This window comes from Melospiza georgiana, chromosome 7 (genome assembly GCF_028018845.1).
Source record: "Melospiza georgiana isolate bMelGeo1 chromosome 7, bMelGeo1.pri, whole genome shotgun sequence".
NCBI lineage: Eukaryota > Metazoa > Chordata > Aves > Passeriformes > Passerellidae > Melospiza > Melospiza georgiana.
The window spans coordinates 31,948,040-31,965,709 of NC_080436.1; the positions used below are offsets into that span (position 1 = coordinate 31,948,040).

The 17,670-nt window shown below is 41.7% G+C and overlaps 1 protein-coding gene across 3 annotated transcripts; it reads left to right on the top strand.

Annotated features, from left to right (window-relative positions):
• The first annotated feature begins 33 nt into the window (after nt 1-33).
• On the top strand, nt 34-12,539 carry C7H2orf76 (chromosome 7 C2orf76 homolog). Of its 3 annotated transcripts, none has more exons than XM_058027909.1 (7): nt 34-73; nt 331-467; nt 2,690-2,842; nt 5,539-5,589; nt 9,096-9,133; nt 9,260-9,341; nt 12,354-12,539. In XM_058027909.1, the coding sequence occupies exons 3-7, from the start codon at nt 2,710-2,712 to the stop codon at nt 12,428-12,430; spliced, it is 381 nt and encodes a 126-aa protein (XP_057883892.1). In that variant the 5' UTR covers nt 34-73; nt 331-467; nt 2,690-2,709; the 3' UTR covers nt 12,431-12,539. The 3 variants fall into 3 exon arrangements, with proteins under 3 accessions (XP_057883892.1, XP_057883894.1, XP_057883893.1); XM_058027911.1 differs by having other exon boundaries at nt 47-73; nt 331-356; XM_058027910.1 differs by lacking the exon at nt 331-467 and having other exon boundaries at nt 47-73.
• The last annotated feature ends 5,131 nt before the right edge of the window (nt 12,540-17,670 follow it).

Genomic DNA, 17,670 nt, shown 5'->3' on the forward strand with positions numbered 1-17,670 from the left:
GGGCTGCCGGCGAAAGGACGCGATTGGCGGAGCGGGTGGGCGGGGCGGGACGCGGAAGTGGCGGCGGAGAGCGGTAATGGGCCCGGTGGGGCGGGCGGTGCCGGTGCGGCCGGGCCGGGCCGCGATGGGGCGGGCGGCGGTGTCGGGGTTGCTGCGGGTCCGGGAGGTCCCTTTGTCCCAGAGGAATGGGCCACCAGCGCCTCCCACCTGCCTGCTTGTCCCCGTGAGGCGCGGGGTGGTGCACGGTCCCAGCCCTCCGTGCGATCGGTTTGAGTAGAAATGTGAAAATTGGCGATTTGTGATAGAGCTCCCCGTTCTGTGCTCCCACAGGGTTCCTCCATGCTGCTTAGGAGCAAGTGAGTTGAGTACTGTGCCTTTTACTGCACCCCGCAAATCACCAGCCCATGTGGAATAGCACTAAGAAAACCTCCATCTTTGCTGTTTAGTATAAATCGAGTTATTTCCAGGTGCAAAGTACACTTTTTTTGATTATTTGTGCGGTGTGTGACACACACTCATTTAAAGTGGAATTGGAACTCGGGGTTATTAGCCAAGGTGATGCAAAAGCAAGTTGCCTTGTGTGGTGGAAGGTCTTTGTCCCCGTTGTGCAGATAGTGATTGATGAAAATATTGGTAGTTGGCTTTGCCAGGCTACGGCTGGGACAAATACAGCCAAGGGTGGGATGCACCTGCAGCATGGTGGGGCACTTAAATAACCCCACAGCAAAAAAAGGGGGGAAAAACCAAAAAGACACACAAAAAAGATCATTTGGGGATGAATGGGTGAAAGGTTCCCTGTCAGGGCTGGAGGTGGACTCTGAGATCGTGCTCAGCATGGGAGGTGCAGAGGTCGTGCTGATGTTGGAGCACAAGGGCTGCAGTCCCTGCTCATGGCTGCAGCAGCTCTGGCACTGCTGCACTTGGCCAGGAAGCTGAGGGATGCCCAGTGCCAAAAATAGAGAAGTTTGTCAAGGTAGAAAAGAGCTTATTTTCCTGTGGAGAGAAAAAAACCCAACAGAACGATACATGGGCTTGTTTGAAGAGGGTTTTGGGTTGCCAAGGCTGCTCTGTTTTAGGCTCTGCTCTCTAGTATAAGCCCACAGAGCCATTCTAGAGACTGACTATTATAAATTAAATCCCTTAATTATGCTGTAGTACACCAGGAAAATGATTTGCCTGTGTATGTGGGGTAGTTTTTCACTTTCCCTTGGGGAGGTGAAAATGAGCATTGTGTAACAGCTTAGGCATTTTTCAGAGCATTACACTCTTTCCAACACAAGTATGTTAAAAAAGTCTTTGGGTTTGTTTGTATTAGGACATTCTTCTAGAGCCCAGCAGGTGAAGTCTTCAGTCACTTAAAACCCACACAACACTCTTGCATTTATCTATTGAAACAGGATGACCCCCGTGGCAGGGAGGAATGATGAGGAGGACTCCATCTTATCAGAAAGCTAATTAATTACTTTATTATACTATATTATTCTATATTATATTGCACTGTGTTACGTTACATCTAAACTGAATGTGGCAAGCTTTCAACTGCACACAACTGCAGAGAATTTTGTGACTTTCAGCTGGCAGTCCTGACACAAACACACACACACACACTTGGGCTTGATAGGCCAAGGGAACAAAACACCATCACTTTGGGCAAACAATCTCCATTTTGCATTCTACTTTTGCACAAACACAAGTACAGCAAACAATAAGAATTGCTTTTCCTTTCTCTGAGGTTCAGAGAATGTGAAACCCAGAAATATTCTTGGAAAGAATTGTGCCTTGCTTTTCTCTGTGAGGAGAAATGTGGCTGCATTTATCCACAGCACTTTTGCATGTTTATTGGGGGGTCTGGTGTGGCATTGCACAGCACAGGTACTGGAGTGTGTGGTGTGCAGGATCTGTTTGTTCCCTGTGGGAATCACAGCAGTGAAATCCTGAAGGGCCCAATGCTGTTGGATTTCTCTCATGTTTTACTCTGTACACGAGGCCTGCCTCCTTTCCCAGCTGTGCTCATAGACAGAGGAAAGGCAGTAATCTTGGAATCTCTGCTGGTCACAGTGACCCCAAGATATGTTAGAAAGTCTCTTTTCCCAGCCTGGCAGTCAAAGAAGAAGTCAGAGCTCTTCATTTCTCAGTCTCAAGGTTGTTTATTGTATCTTATTTATAAAATTCTTTCTCCTGTCCTGCTGAGGTCTGCTCAGCAAGACAGTCAAAGGCACTCTGCCTGCCCCCGGGGCTGTGTTATCTTTTTATACTAAAAACTACGTGTACAATATTTACAATAACTTCCCAATGCCTATCGCCTATGTTAGACAGTGAGCTTCTACTCTAAACCAATCTAGAAGTGCCAACATCACAGCAGAAGATGGAGGCCGAGCAGAAGAAGGAGAAAGGCTGGACATGCCCAGATTCCTCCATCTTTCCCCCTGAACCCCCGTTCTAAAACCCCCAAAAATCTATTTTTCATCCTGTGATAAATTCACTATCATTCTGCTTAAACTTTTGTGGCTTGTAATTCTTCATATAAGGTTGGTAATTGTTTTTTCCAAGGGCTAAATCAAAGGCACAGGGGTCTTGGGCTCTGTGCTAAGGTCTCTGAGCCCCCTGGGCAGGGGCTCGAGCCCTCCAGGGCAGCCAGAGGAATTTCCTGGGTTCCCACATGGTAATTCCTCCCCTTGGTGTTTCCCAGGTGGCTCAGAGCTGGTTCTGATGTCAGCAGAAGGCTGCACCCTCACGGTCCGCCTGGTGCGCTCCTTCCAGCACCGCAATTTCCGGCCCCTGGTGTTCCACGGCGTCCCCTTGGAGCAGACGGTGCGGGAGTTCATGGCCTTCGTGCGCCAGGGTGAGCCCTGCCTGCTCCTCTGCCTGCTCCAGCCCCAAGCGCTGCTGTCCCTCCACCTCCTCGTGGAGCAAATGCGTGGGGATGGCTCTGGTGGAGGTGCCAGATTCGTGTTTGCATCCCCCCGTGTGCTTTCCTTCCTTAGATGAAAGGTCTGGAGTCAAGGAGAGCTTCCATGGTGGGTGGGCTGTGCTTGAGTTTGGCCGGACTGCTCCCCCATGCCAGATCCCCACTGTAGGAGCCTCAGAGGGTGGGACAGACAGAGATGAGAGATCTCTGCAGCCAGGTCAGCAAATTTGGGGTTTATTGCAAAGGGCCTGGGAGCAGGGCCCTGCTGGGAGCTGCCAGCCACAGCTGGAGCAGGCCTGAGAGAAGTGTGACCGTGTTCACAGGGGCCTGAGGATGAGGGAAGAGATGAGGATCTGACTCCATGTTTCAGAAGGCTTGATTTATTATTTTATGATATATATTACATTAAAACTATACTAAAAGAATAGAAGAAAGGATTTCATCAGAAGGCTGGCTAAGAATAGAAAAAGAAAGAATGATAACAAAGGCTTGTGGCTCAGACTCTCTGTGGCCAGCTCACTGTGATTGGCCATTAATTAGAAACAACCAACACAGGCCAATCACAGATGCACCTGTTGCATTCCACAGCAGCAGATAACCATTGTTTACATTTTCTTCCTGAGGCCTCTCAGCTTCTCAGGAGAAAGAATCCTAAGGAAAGGATTTTTCATAAAAGATGTCTGTGACAGAGAAGAGAGGGGTAGAGAGGATGAGAGGGTAAAAGGGTAAGAGAGTGAGGTTCCTGTTACAATACAATAAATCTTCTTCTGTGTTGAATATTCTGATTCTCACTAACCAATCTAGTACAAGATACAAATCCTAGAGCATTTGCATACAGCCTATAAGAATCACTACCATAATGTGTTACATTTTAAACCCTAAAAACTAATCTTTGGACCCCATCTGCCAAGCTGTAGGGTCTGCTCTGACCCTTGGACCTGTCTGCAAGCAGAGGGAATTGTTTGATCAAAAGGGGATTACCTTCAGCTGGCCACACCATTGTTTTCCAGTTGCTCAGTAACTGAGGGATCTCAAAGCTTTCTTTCATTTCAATCTTGCGTATAGTTTCTATGTTCTCAAAACCTTTTGCCAGGCAATCATATTTATAAGGCTTTCCTGTTTCATCTTCCCCAACACCCACATTTTGTCTAAGAGAAACAAGGGCATTACTGCATTTGGCTCAGTGCCTCAGGCTCCTTGAGGGGTGCTGTCAGGCAAATATTCATCAATTAATAGGAATAAATTATTAGAATTTAGAAAGTCTTTGATCCTAACTACGCAAATATGTGGAATGTGGGAATGCAAGTCTGTTTGCTATTTGTGAGAAAAAAGAATCTTGAAAATTTGTTTTTGACACTGTGTGGTCTCACAGTGCATGTTTGTTTCTGAGTTTCTGTCTCCATCCTGAGCTTTGTGGTGCAGATTTACTCATCTGTGGGCTTTCTCTTTTATAAGCCTGGTTGAAAGTGACAGTGAATCTAAAATTAAGTACTGTAGACCAGCCCACACAGTGACTTGATCATTAGGGTGTTACCCTTAATCCTGCAGGTATATTTCCACACACCTCAATGGAGACATTCAAAGGGTACAAAATAACATAATTTGTTTGTTTTATTTTGTTTTGTTTTGTTTTTTTTTTCTTCATGAAGTCAGCTTAAACAAGTCTTGAACTGTTATATTAGGTAACATTTGAGCAACTCCTAGGACATTGCCCTGGGACTCATGGGTGTCTTGTGTTTGGCAATTTCCATACTTTTAGACAGTGATAGGCATGGCAAAGTCTTGGGATGCTGTTGGAACACTGCAAGCGCTTTCAGAACATATGGCACAGCTGCTGTTATGGACAAGAAAATAAAAACCAATGCTAGGAAACTTGCTTTTGATGTGTGCAATATTGCAACTCACTGTTATTTGAGACAAAGCCAATGTTTGTTTTAAACAAGACTTAGAACCCTGTTCCACAGGGGTGCAAAAGCTCTGTTCCTTCATTTACAGTAATCTGGTTTGAAGAGGCACTTTAAGATAAATGGTTAAACTACTGAAGAAATCAAGGCTTCATCCACCTGGCTGCTGGGCACCCCACTGGTGGCTGGGCCTTCTGAGTCCTGGTTAAGTCACAGGGAGCACTGGCACCAGGGCAGGTGTCAATGTCCCTGCAGTTACCTATGGGCTGTCCTGCAAGCAGCTAAAGAGTTAATTTTCTACAGCTTGGCTTCCTTTTTGTGCCCTGTGTACCTGAGGATTCAGTTCTGGGTGGCAGTTGGCAGCTGTTTGTATAAGGCAAAGAGAGATGCTGGGCAAACCATTGAAAGGATGTTGCTGGCAGATTTCTGAAGGATCAGACTCCTGTGGTCACACCCTAATTGCACTGACTCACTGTCCTCGTGGGGTGTTTTGTTCAGAGAGACTTCATGCTCAAATGGACTTGTTCACATATGGAGTCACTATAGAATCTGGGCCAAAGGCTGTGTTTTAGCATTTGATGCTCAAACAACTCTCCTATGTTGCAGATTTATTTTGACTTAAAGGCTGCCCAGGGGATGCATACATTGCACAATAATGGAAAATGAAGGGTTGAAAATAATTAAGAAAGAGAACTTTGTTTTAACTTTGTGCTTTTATTTTAATAGATGTGTCTTCAAGATCAGGACTTCCTCCTCCTTTTAAAAATTACAAGTATGGTAGGTGTTTTTTATTTTTCTTGTTGTAATTGCCATCAAATGACCACATGATATTTTACACCAGCATTTCTACAATGTAAAAGATAATTGCTGTACAATACTAATGTTGGTGCCAGTGCCTGCCTACATTTGCAACTCTGTCAGCTCTTGCAGCTGGAGTTATGCCACTGGGATCTTGTCTGCAGAACTTGACCATTATTGTGAAAATCTGTTTTAATCTTTGAATTAGGCTGCATGGTTTACATTATTTGCTATTGGGAACTGATGGGTTTTGATTTTAATTTTTTATTACTTTTTCAAAGTGCTTTTTAACTCTGTCTTTACCCTAATGAGCAGCTTGTGGTCTCAAAACACTTTGAAATTGTAGTTCTCTGTCTGCTTATGTACTTCAATATCTGTTTACTGATGGTGAAGCAGAAGCTGAAGGCAAAAAGTAGAAAATGCTTGAGTCTTATATACTTAAATAGCTTACACAAAATGAGAGAAACAAGGGAACTTTGCTCCAAATAGTTATGAAAGCTCTTAAATATAAGCTGGTGGTATGAAATAGCATGATGTGAAATTCAAGCTGACTTTATCAAAGCTATATTTATATTTCCTTTTTGTGCAGATTGTTGTTAACATGTACAATTTATCTGCTTGGGATAGAGAAAACTTTTTAGACAGACTGCGTTACTTCCTTTCTTGGAGTTTGTAAATTTGGGTGTCAGTCACATATCTTCTCCTAAACTTGGCAATTCTCAAAGTTCCCATGGAGTTTTCCTACAAGTGATCCTGTGTCCCATGTTCTTGGAGTTGGCAAACTCCTTCCTCTATGGTCATTCAAAGAGCTGAGTGAAAAATCTACTTAATACATGTGAAGGCTAATAAACTTTATTTGCCTATTAAAACAAACAAACAAACAAAGATTTCATTTTGTGCTCTTGCTGATGGTGAAATTCAGAGTGCAAATGGAAACTAGAAAAAGAGTTAGGGATTAAGACTGATGATACATCAGTGGCAGGTATTTGAATGTTATTATTTTTAATGTGTTACTTAAGGTCATAACATCTGGAAGTGTAAGTTTGAATTTGGAGGTGCCCTTCACCCCCTTTGTGGCTTTGGCTGTTGGAGGGGTTCCTGTCTAGAACTGCTGCTCTCAGTTGTATCCCTGGTGCTGCCCATCCCAGCTGCTTCTTTCATCACTTGGAGATCAGTTTAGCTTTTCCCAAGACATATCTGGTGGCTGAGGGCCTGGTTGTGCCCTGTAGGACTGAGCATAACTTTAAAACCTGTTGCACCAGTTACTGGGAGCCTGCTCTTACTGTGCTGGTGCTAACTGCAGGAAAATTTTCACACAGGAAAATCAAAGCCAGGTTCCTCACCTTCCCCTCAGGCTGTGAATCATCCAGGTTCCTGTTTCTGGCATTTCTGCTATCTCTACAGTGCTCTGCTGTCTTTCCTGTGTTTTTGTGAGGGAAGGGCAGTGAGACTTCTGCAGCAAAAGCCAGACTGTTTCTCCTGTTTTGTTTGGCAGTGCCAGAAATCTCAGTTGGATCTGGTTGTCTCTCACTGTGCCTGTTTCAGCTTCCTTCCCTGCAGAATTCAGCATCACTTTGTTTTAACATCAAACATAATGCCATCACATTTCTGCTCTTGGATCAGTGCTCCAATTCACATCTCAAAGCTTCTGACTTCCATTTTCTCTTCATTTCTTTGCATGGATTATTCGGGTTCTTGGTCTAGAACTTTTTCTGAGTCAGTCTTATCTTAGCACCTTGTCACCTTTTCACACCACAGTACCTTTTCAATGATGCTGGCAGTCTGGGTGCCAGCTTGTTCCGTAAGCAGCTTCTCAATTTTATTTCTTTCACCCATGAATGTGGAGCAGTATGGCAGGTAGTTCATAAAATCACTTAGAAAGTGGTATCTTATCAATTACCATGATAGACCTATCATCAGAAAAGGCAAGATAAAAACTTGACACTTTCCAAGTCCCTGCCACTGATTGAGTGGGGATGAAATAGCGAAGGCCAGTCAGAGGATTTAGCTTGTGGGAAGGGATTATAGTTTAATCTCTGTAAAGTTAAAGAAGCCATTTAATAGCTCAGATGAGCCCGTGGTAAACTGCTGGGTGCCAGTGGTGGAGCTCTGAGCCAGTAGAACTGAGACAATGCTTCAGGGTATGACTGGACAAGGACTACAGAAAAGGGAAAGTATCAAAGTGGACAGAGGAGCTTAAAACTAAAGAACAGGCTGGGTTTATTTGCTGCAGTAGAAAGGTTTCATGATTGCAGTATATTTTTTCTGTGATTGCTTGGCTTTTTTGTAATGTTTTTATGCAAGATGGATCCTGGTAATTGCAATTTAATGTCTGTCTTGCTTCTAATACCACAATTATTGCAGAATGCCAGGGCTGCCTGTCCAGTGACCTCTGCAGTGAGAATACAGAGTACTTCTTACCTTATGTAATGTTTTAGATAGTGTTCAAAGTGGGCCAGAATGGAATGGAAGGAAACTTCTGAGTGGGAATGTGATCTCTGTTATTCTGAACATCTGAATACTTGCTCCTGTGATTTGAAAGTTGGTTTAGCCAATAGTTCATTTTGCTGCATCCTTCTCTTACCAGACTATTGCAACAGGTAATGTTCACTCAATGCACAAAACTAAATTACAGAAAATGAGCAGACAAGCAGAACTGGTTTTTCTTCTTTGCTGGGAAGGTATTGATGTGTTACTCCAGATTTGTTCAAACACAGAGTCTTCAATTTTTTTTTTATTACTGTTGCATGGCTTTAAGCTGTTCCCTCCGGATCTTTGCACTCATCCAGTTGCTTTGGTGACTATGTTATTTTCCCCTGTGTTTCCCTTCTGTTAACAAAGCCCTGCCCTTGCTGCCAGGAGAAAGTGGTACCTTTTTTTAATTTCTAAAAGCACTACACAAACGTAAAATAAAAATTATTGAAGAGGGTGTAGCACTACAGAGGAGAGGCTGTAGATGTTCATGCAAAATGAACTTGCTTAATGAAATTTCTGCTGTGGATGGTGGGTGTTGTATACATGAGAAGGAAAATTTCAAGGGATGATCTGAAGTGATCAGGTTACTGTGTCTTAATTACTTACTGCCTATCAACTTAGCTGTAGCAGTTGACAGTGCATAAATGCTGTTGGTCCTGCCCCAATTGCATGTGTAAAACCTATTAAGTTAAAACACCCTAAGTGGCATTTAAATTGATGTGTTTTGAGTGGCAATTGAGATGGTCATTAGTTGGTTATTGTAATTCAGCCAGCAGGCAGAAGCCCAGTCGGATGTGGTACCTTAATGTTGCATTGACTGCTTCGAGGCTGTGGCCACAGAACTGTGGGATTAAGATGTTTTCTCCTCTTTCAGGTTGAACACACAAAATTGTAAATAACAAAAGATTTTGAAGCTTCCCCCTTTGTTTGTTTGTCTTTGCCTGAGTACAACTTTCAGCGTTGTGTGCTTCTTAAGCCTTGTTTTAGGAAAACACTGTTTTTTCTTTCAGATACAATGAAGATTATTCACCAAGCACACAAATCTAAGGTAAGATTATTAGCTGTGTTCTTCCCCTTTTGCATGCTTTGATGCAGGCAGATCTCTGCACTGTCAAACAAGACTGCAGCAGAGGAAATTATTCTTATTTTTGTATTCTGGTTCTCTGATTTATAGACTGGTGAGCTTGTAGTGAGTTTGGAAGATGATGACAAACTGATTTTGAAGGAAGACAGCACGCTGAAAGCAGCTGGAGTAGGTAGGAGTGCATTTGTATTGACTGAAGGTGCTGTTCCTTGTGGTAGCATTAAACTGATAGCTGGCTGATTATGTTTGGACAGGCTGCTGAAAAGTAAATGCTATTTCTGATGCTCTTTACACGACTTGATAATTATTCAGGGAAGCATTATTCAAATCATTGGTCTGAGGGCAGCAGGTATCTGCACTCCAAATGTTCAGAATGCAAATTGTGATTTTTAGAGGGTATGCTTATAATTCTGCTGAGAGTAATTTTAAATGATTGACAGATAGGTTATTAGTACCGTGCCTGCTTGGTCTTATCAGTAACATTTAAACTGATGTTTTGGTTAGAAATGTAAGTAGTGGAACCAGCATGGAATAATGAAATAAGATTAGATTTGTTTAATGTGCAGCATACAGTGTCTGATAGCCAGATTGCTCAGGAAAGCTGGAGCAGTATCACTTAGAGAATGTGCTGAACATAGCAAAGAGTTGAAACTTGACCTGATTTCTCACATTTTGACAAGAGACTACATATAGGGCACGTCTTTTGGTAATAATGTAAAGAATTGTCTGTCATGATAAAACTGATGGTCCCTGGATGTCCTTTGGGCTTCTCATAAAAGTGGCTGAGTGACTTTGTGGCATCAGGGTTCGTGGGGGATGTGGTTGCATTCCACCTTGATATGGACATTTGCTCATTTGAATCTGATCTGCCTGCCTGGGAAGCTCTGAGTGCCTGAGCTCTGGGTGCAGGGGCTTCACAGAGGAGGCTCCCTCCTGCTCCTGCTGCTCACTGATTGCTCCCCAGCTGCTCAATGGGATTTCTTTCTCTAGGTTACTTGGCTCTCCTGTTTCCTGTGATTTATTTTCTGGTTTTAAGTGACTTGGGGTGTCTCTTCAGTGTTTTTCTCTGGTTCCAGTATACCTTTCCTAAAGGTCTTTGAGTGTTCCTGTAATATGAATCATAGTTTTTTACTCCACACCAGGTCTTTTTGTCTGCAGGAAGGGAAACAAAAAGAAAAAAAAGGATTACTGCAAGGCACCCAAGCCTTGCAGATTTGTAATTTAGTTAGGAAAAGATTAATTTAATCATGATCTTTATCTGTGTAAGGCATAAGAGACAGTGCAGTTCAGGAGAGGGACTGATGACAGTGCCAAATGTTGAATTAGAAATAACAAAGCTGTCTTCTTTCAGAAAGGTATGGATGAGTATTTGTATATATTATCTGCCTTTGAAACTGGGTTTGTAGCTACAGCAGTGAAACAGTTGGATCTCAAAAAGGTGTCAAAACATCAGACTAAATGTTACACTGAAAGGAAATAGGAATGCAGCAGCCTGTTCTGTGTCTCTGTACAAAGGGAGGGGTGGTTCATTTAGGACAGAAAATTATGTAAAGCTTTTTTTTTTGTTTCTTTTTTTCTAAATAACAGCAGTTATTAGTGATTAGTATATAGAGGATATTTGTGATAGAAGAGGAAGACCCATTCTTTGAAAAATGCAATGTGCCACTATGTCATTTTGAATTTAGATATGTTCCAGTGTATCTTGACATGAAAATTAGCTAAGTTAGGAGTGAGGTTTTTGTAGTAAAATCTTGAAGATTTTTCTCCTTCAACAAGAGGTAGAAAAGAGTAAGGAAGTGATATCATGTATCATGTACCACTGGTCCTCATTTTGTACAAAACAATAAATTTTGTACATTTTCTTTAAACCAGTAAGAAGATTTGAAATCTCCTATTGAGATATGATTTATTTTCAACATCTAATCTGGACAAGACTTACTAGAATAAAACAATCAGAATCACCCTTAGAAATTCTGGGAAATTCTGATACACGCAGAACAGTTTTCCTAAGCTGCAGTTGATTGCCCTTGGCACTTTACAGGGTTGGGCTAGAGAGTAATAAATTATGAGGACATTAGATAAGTATCCTCTTACAGAGGAAAGCCTCTGTAATAGTGATTATTATTACAGTTATTATCCAGTCAGCAAAGTTAATGCTTGCAGTTTTTTTTAAAGCAGGGTGTATGTTAATAAAGTGTTCAGTATTCATTACAAATAGTCTTGTCTGTTTTCTAGTTGAGATTCTAAAATCCCTTCTACTCTTTTTTGTTTCTTTTTTTTTCTTTTTACAAGACAGGCAGACTTCATTAACTTGAGGTTTAATTTAAAAAACGAATGTGGAATTTATTGGCTCAGCACCTTAAAGAATTTCATGTTTAATAATTGTGAAGGCATTCCATCAGATTTGTCTCTGTTCTGAATTAGTAATGTTGCTGACTTACTGTTTTAGAAGAGGAAGTCCTTGACCTACTGGGTTGAAAGAATTGTGACTGTTCTGAACCTTTGTGGGTCCTTTAGCTCTGCCATATCCCCTGTGAATAATTAGAGGTATTTGAAGGTATTGCTGGAGAAGCCAATTTGTGTCTTTCACTTTGCATATTGTCGAAGCCTCATGAATTAATCATCAGCAGGGCAAAAAATTAACTTCTTCAGACACATATTTTGATGGGTCATGAGGGAGAATGTAAAGTGATCTGTAAAATATTCTACTGATCCTCTAAGTATTAAATTATTATACCTACAGGCTAATTTAATGGGAAAAAGAAGTTTCTTTCTCCCTTTCCTAACAGAAAAATGCACAAAAAAGAATGTATCACGCTTCATTACTTTCTTAGCATGTGAAGGTGTTAGAAATGCCATCACTTAATTTGCTGAATGTTTTTACAAACAATTCTGAAGACTGTGTTAAACAAATCTTGTGAGGTCTTGTGTACATATTTACTTCTATACATTCATGTTCTTGGTGGTTTTGTTTGTTTGGGGTGTTTTTTAATGAGATTTAACAATCTCTTTAATACTAGCAACATTTTTCAAAAATATTATGAGGAAGAAAAAAAAAAGTGGGTGGTGATTTATAATTGTCTTTGACCATAAAGTTGCTAATTGTCTTCTAAAATTCTAAATAGCTGGCTGTTGGTGGTTCATTTACTGGTGTGCTAAATATTTAATTTTTTATTTCTTCTAGAAAATGAGACGGAATTAGCATTCTTCTGTGAGGAAGATTACAGAAACTACAGAGCTAATCCTGTTTCGGCCTGGTGAAGATCCCAAGAGATTGTTTTGTTTTCCCATACCTGTTGTAAATTTTCCTTATTCTGCTTAATGAGATTTTTCTTAAAGATCAATAAATCCTAGAGGATTTCTTTGCAAACAGTGCAATTCCCTTCCTATAGAAATTAATTTCTGTCAATATGGTAAGGCTGAGAGAGGAAAAACTGGGGGACATAAATGACTTTTTTCTTCCTCCCTCTTCTGTTTGCTGTGCTTGGCTCTTGAGCCTCAGGCAGTGCCATCCCTGAATGTGACACAGGTTCTTGGTGTGATCCCACAGCACACAGTAACTGCATATGGAGATTATAGAATGCACAGGATGATCCCATCACAGTACTAACTTCTAATGAAAATGAAGTGAAAACCTCCTTCAGATGAAATGAAATGTTTTATGACCAAATCGCTGGGTATTTTAAAGAGCTGGAGAAGAGAATCTCTCTGTTTCCAGTCACAGCTTTACTTCTCTCATTTTGTTTGGTCTCTTTTGTTTAAATAGTGCAGACTGGCCAGTGTTTCATGCTTTTCAGTGGTGAATGCTCTCCATTATCCTCTCCACCAGCCCTCTTTAGCATGCTGAAAGGGACAAATGTCTGCTGGGAGGCTTTTGTGTGCGCAGACCAGCTCGCCTGTTTCTAGCTTCACTTCATGGAGCCACCTCCACACGGGGGTAGCAGCTCCAGTTCTGCCAGGACATCACTGTGCCTAAGTAGGGATTGGGCATTTTTCCAAGTGGAGTGAAAGCTCATGGGTTCAGTTTTAAGAATAAAACCTGAATGATTGCATTTTTTTCAAGGAGAGGCCCAGCCTGTGAGCCACATGTCTTCAAGACTGGAATTGATTCCTTTGTGCTTTCCATGAGCCAAATACTCTGTTGCTATGTGTTTGTTCTTGGTGATGCTGGCCTTTCCTACTACATGGACCAAATTAAGAATAATAGAAAACAATCATGCATCCCATAAGGTAGACATCACTTATGAAATGCTTTTTAGGGGGTACCTACATGGGACACTGTGCCTTTAAGCCTCCCCTCACTGAAGGAGGAGTGATGCTGGCTCTGTGCCTTAGCAGGATTTTTGGGCTCTGCTGAATTGAATGAGACCTCACATGCAATTGCTTTAGACCCACACATCTATGCTGAGCTCTGGGTGAGGGCTGACAATGCTATAGCCATGAGAACTTCCTGGAGGAGTAACCCTGCCATTTCCTAGAGCTTTGATTATTGTTTTTATTGACATGTGTGGTTTCCAAAGTATCTAAGTAGAATTTCCCTTTGTTTTAGATGTAGGGCCAAAGAACCCTCTGTGTATTGTTCCCACCTCATTTTCTTCATCCTTACTGACAACTCCCTGGTTTAGGCTGTAAGAAAATTGGGAAATTTAGTGACTACAAGAAAATGGCCTGGGACTACATCAGGTGCCGTGCAAAGACCAAAACAGGCCAAAACTAAGCTCACAGATGTTGAAAAAGCAGGGGGAAAAGTCAAGGAGGAAGACACAACTTGGAGGGGAAGATATGAGGGACATGGCATGGATACTTAAAAAAAAAAAAGAAAAAAAATCTTGCCCAAAGTCAAAGCCATCAAGTGCAGGGACATGCACCAAAGATTCCCCTATTGGTCCCCATTGAAATTGCAAGATTCCGTTTCCCTCCCTGAAAAGAAAGGCTTACAAACACTCTGGAATGGAGATACCATGAAAGGAATTGCTATTGGAGGAGAAAAAAAAGAAAATCGGGAAATTTAGTGACTACAAGAAAATGGACTGGGATTATATCAGGTGCAATGCAAAGATCAAAACAGGCCAAAACTAAGCTCACAGACATGGCATGGATATTAAAAAAAAAAAAAAAAAAAAAGAAAAAATCTTTCCCAAAGTCAAAGCCATGCAAAGGCATGGCATGCCATCAAGGGCAGGGACATGCACCAAAGATTCCTCTATTGGTCCCCATTGAAATCACAAGATTCCCTTTCCTTTCCCGAAAGGAAATGAAATTTCATTTCCTTTCGGGAAGGGAAAGGGAATCTTGCTAACCCAAAAAGAAAGGCTTACAAACACTCTGGAAAGGAGATAGGATCAAATGAAATGCAATTGAGAAAAAAACCCAGAAAATCGGGAGATTTAGTGTCTTCAAAAAATGGTCTGTGAGGAAATGAGCTGCATTGCAAAGGACCAAAAGAGGCCAAAACTATAATCTCACAGATGTTGCAAAAGCAGGGGGAAAAGTCAAGGAGGAAGACACAACTTGGAGGGGAAGATATGAGGGACATGGCATGGGTACTTAAAAAAAAAAAAAAGAAAAAAAATCTTGCCCAAAGTCAAAGGTCAAAGCCATCCAAAGGCCGGCCATATGCCATCAAGTGCAGGGACATGCAGCAAAGCTTGCCAAAATTGATCCCTGCTGAAGGCCAAAACAGAAAAGACTTATAAGCACTCTGGAATGGAGATACCATCAAAGGAATTGCTATTGGAGGAGAAAAAAAAGAAATTTTTGCATTATGTATGCCCTGATCAGTTTATGCCTTCTCTTATGTTCTCTTTCTGTCCAGGCAGCCTCTCTGTTTGTGGTTCCTGCTCCCCAAACATGGGCCCACGTTCAGCGCTCTTACAGTCTGTCATGTTTGCAGATTTATGTGGTTGATACGAGTTTGTACAATTCAGGCTGATGCATTGCACCCCAGACTATCTCATCTTTGTTCAGCCAAATTTACAATAAGGAAGGAAACTTTGTAAGAACAGATAGTGTACCAGAGACATCAGTGTGTCAGGCTGGCCTGCCAAGGCCTCTAAATGGTGTCTGTCAGCACATGCAGGCTCTCACACTGAGCATGACTGAGTTTGGTCTCCAGCCCTTCCAGACAGATTTGGATTAGTTTTGTGATCCCTTTTCTTTAAAGCATTTGTGTTTGAAAGAGTCACCACATTTTAACAATTGTCCTTTCTGGGCTTGCACAGTTCCATACCTGCAGTGTCATATCAAGTGTGGTACAGTGGAAGAGCAATTCCACAGCAGCAGGGAGGAAAACTGTAAATGTTCTACTGCAAATAGTCAAGAATGGATGTGACTGGCACTCCAGATTAATTTCTCTGTCCAAGGGAAGAGTTAAACTACTGCTTTGTGAGCTCAGTTCACTCTGGCAATGGCACTTCATTGGCTTCTTTCTCCAGCAGCACAGTGGAGCCTTTTGTAATGCTCTCAATGGCCATACTTGTAAATTGGTTTCTTCCTGAAGTGTTTCTCTACTGTGTTTATTTATTTATTTATTTTAGATTTTTTTTTGTGACTTTCAGTAATACTTCTTTCTAGTAAATCCCACAAAACCACAGATAATAATTGAAAACTTGTTAGGAAAGATGCTGTTCCAACTTTTTTCTTTGGTGGGCTATGGTACAGCCTTGTGTCAAAGTATGTTTGGTTCCAGGATTGAGTACTGAATGAAATCTCTGAACACTGGCTAATAAATCAGTAAAGACTGAGATGTCTTTGCCCATGTTGTTTTGAAATCCTCTTTCTGTTGAAGGAAATCACAGAGCCAGTACTGTGGTGTGTTATCCTGGCAGAAATCATGAACTGCATTGGTTTTCAGATGCTTTAAATCAGAGCTGCAGTGGGGTAAGTCATACTGCTTTGCCAGTGGTCTTAGGCATTGTGGGGTTAATGAGGATTCCTGGTACAGTGGGATGTTCTTGGAACCATTCACCACTTTTTTTGTTAAACAAAAGAGCAATATCCAGAGAGGAGTCTGAAGTTTGATAAAATTTATCCTGGGTATTTACACTGCAGTAGGGAAAGGCAGTCAAACTGGAACCCTGGGGTGCTGTGTCAGGCTTGGCTGTTTCTAGGAGAAAAGAATCACTTCAGAGAGACTGGAGTTTTGATTAGGAGGTGTGAAAGCTGAAGAAGAACAGAGGAAATTTTGAAAGAAATTACCATGAATAGGAAGAAGACATAACAGCGTAAGTAAATAAACAGCAAAATTTGCATGTGCAACACTCTTGGTGCAGAAATACCAGAGCAGTGCTGCTTTCTGTAGAGCTAAAGGTATAAAAATGGTGCTTTTTTATAATTTTGGAACTGACTTAATGAACTGCTCCAATAGGCATTTGTTTTTTTCTGGCTTTGTCACATTAAACTTTCTGCATCCAACAGTTTTAATTATTTTTTTCTGCCCAGAGGTAGTTCTGTTGCCTTTTGAAGAAGCAAGAGTTAAGAAAAATCTGCTGACGTGGACAGCTGAGTTGACCAATGGCATAAAGGAAAACTCAAAGATCTGATAAGAACCACTTTTACAGTTAGCTGCTTTATCTGATGTAAACATTGTGACTTAAGGGTGATCCAGAAATACATTGTAAGCTGTGGTGTTTCTCCTTCTCTCCCTGGCAGTATTTAACATCCCTGACAGATCACTTATTTAAAAATGAGCCTGCAAGTAGCAGTCCAAGAGTTCCCACATCCATGATGGGACATCCATGGCCTGTCCTTGGAAAATAAGAGCCACAGAAATCCAGAGTGTCCAAAGACCAAGAAGATAAAACCAGAGCATAGGATGCTCATTCTCGGTCTCCTGTGACTGATGGGATCCCAGATACCGAGTGGGCAGATGACTGGAGGCATCACAAAAGCCTGAGGCAAATGCACAGTTTTGTTTATTGAACAGCTTGGACTGAGCTCAGGCTTCCTGGCTGGCAACTGATCCCCCTTCCATTGCTTCCCTTCCATAGAAGTGCTTGGCACAAATTTGCAAGTGATTAATGAGCCAAGGAACGCCCAGTAGAAAACTTTCGTTGCTTTTCATTTTTTCAGAATATTGACTTTACTCCCCATTTCCTATTGAGTCAGAGACACAGACACAGCTTCAAAGGTTTCCCCAGCCACTTCCCTTTGCTTCTTGCTGCCACTTCTGGTTTGCAGTGCAGTGCCTTAATTGTGAGGTTGGCACCTCATCTGATATGCAATAGCAGCGTTTCCTGTGGCAGCGAAGGTACACTTTTTAAAATTTGTTCATGAAAAAATATGCTTTGATATGGAGACTTTTTCTACACTGTAGCTAATAGTGCACAACAAAGGCTCTTTTCTTGCTTTGCAGCAAGGCTTGCACTGCAGGACAGCACTGTCCCCTCACTGTCAGTGGAAACAAAAATGCGTTTATCATAACGGTTTGAATCTTGTAAGGAAATGAAGGAGTTACATCAGGAAAGGAAGAAAAAAAAAAAAAGGCAGTGAAAGGCCAAGAC

Excerpts from the sequence above, each read along its gene's own strand:
- C7H2orf76 (XM_058027909.1), top strand. The coding sequence starts at position 2,710 with ATGTCAGCAGAAGGCTGCACCCTCACGGTCCGCCTGGTGCGCTCCTTC. Across the intron at positions 2,843-5,538 it reads CATGGCCTTCGTGCGCCAGG|ATGTGTCTTCAAGATCAGGA; the intron begins GTGAGCCCTGCC and ends TTATTTTAATAG. Across the intron at positions 9,134-9,259 it reads ACCAAGCACACAAATCTAAG|ACTGGTGAGCTTGTAGTGAG; the intron begins GTAAGATTATTA and ends TCTGATTTATAG.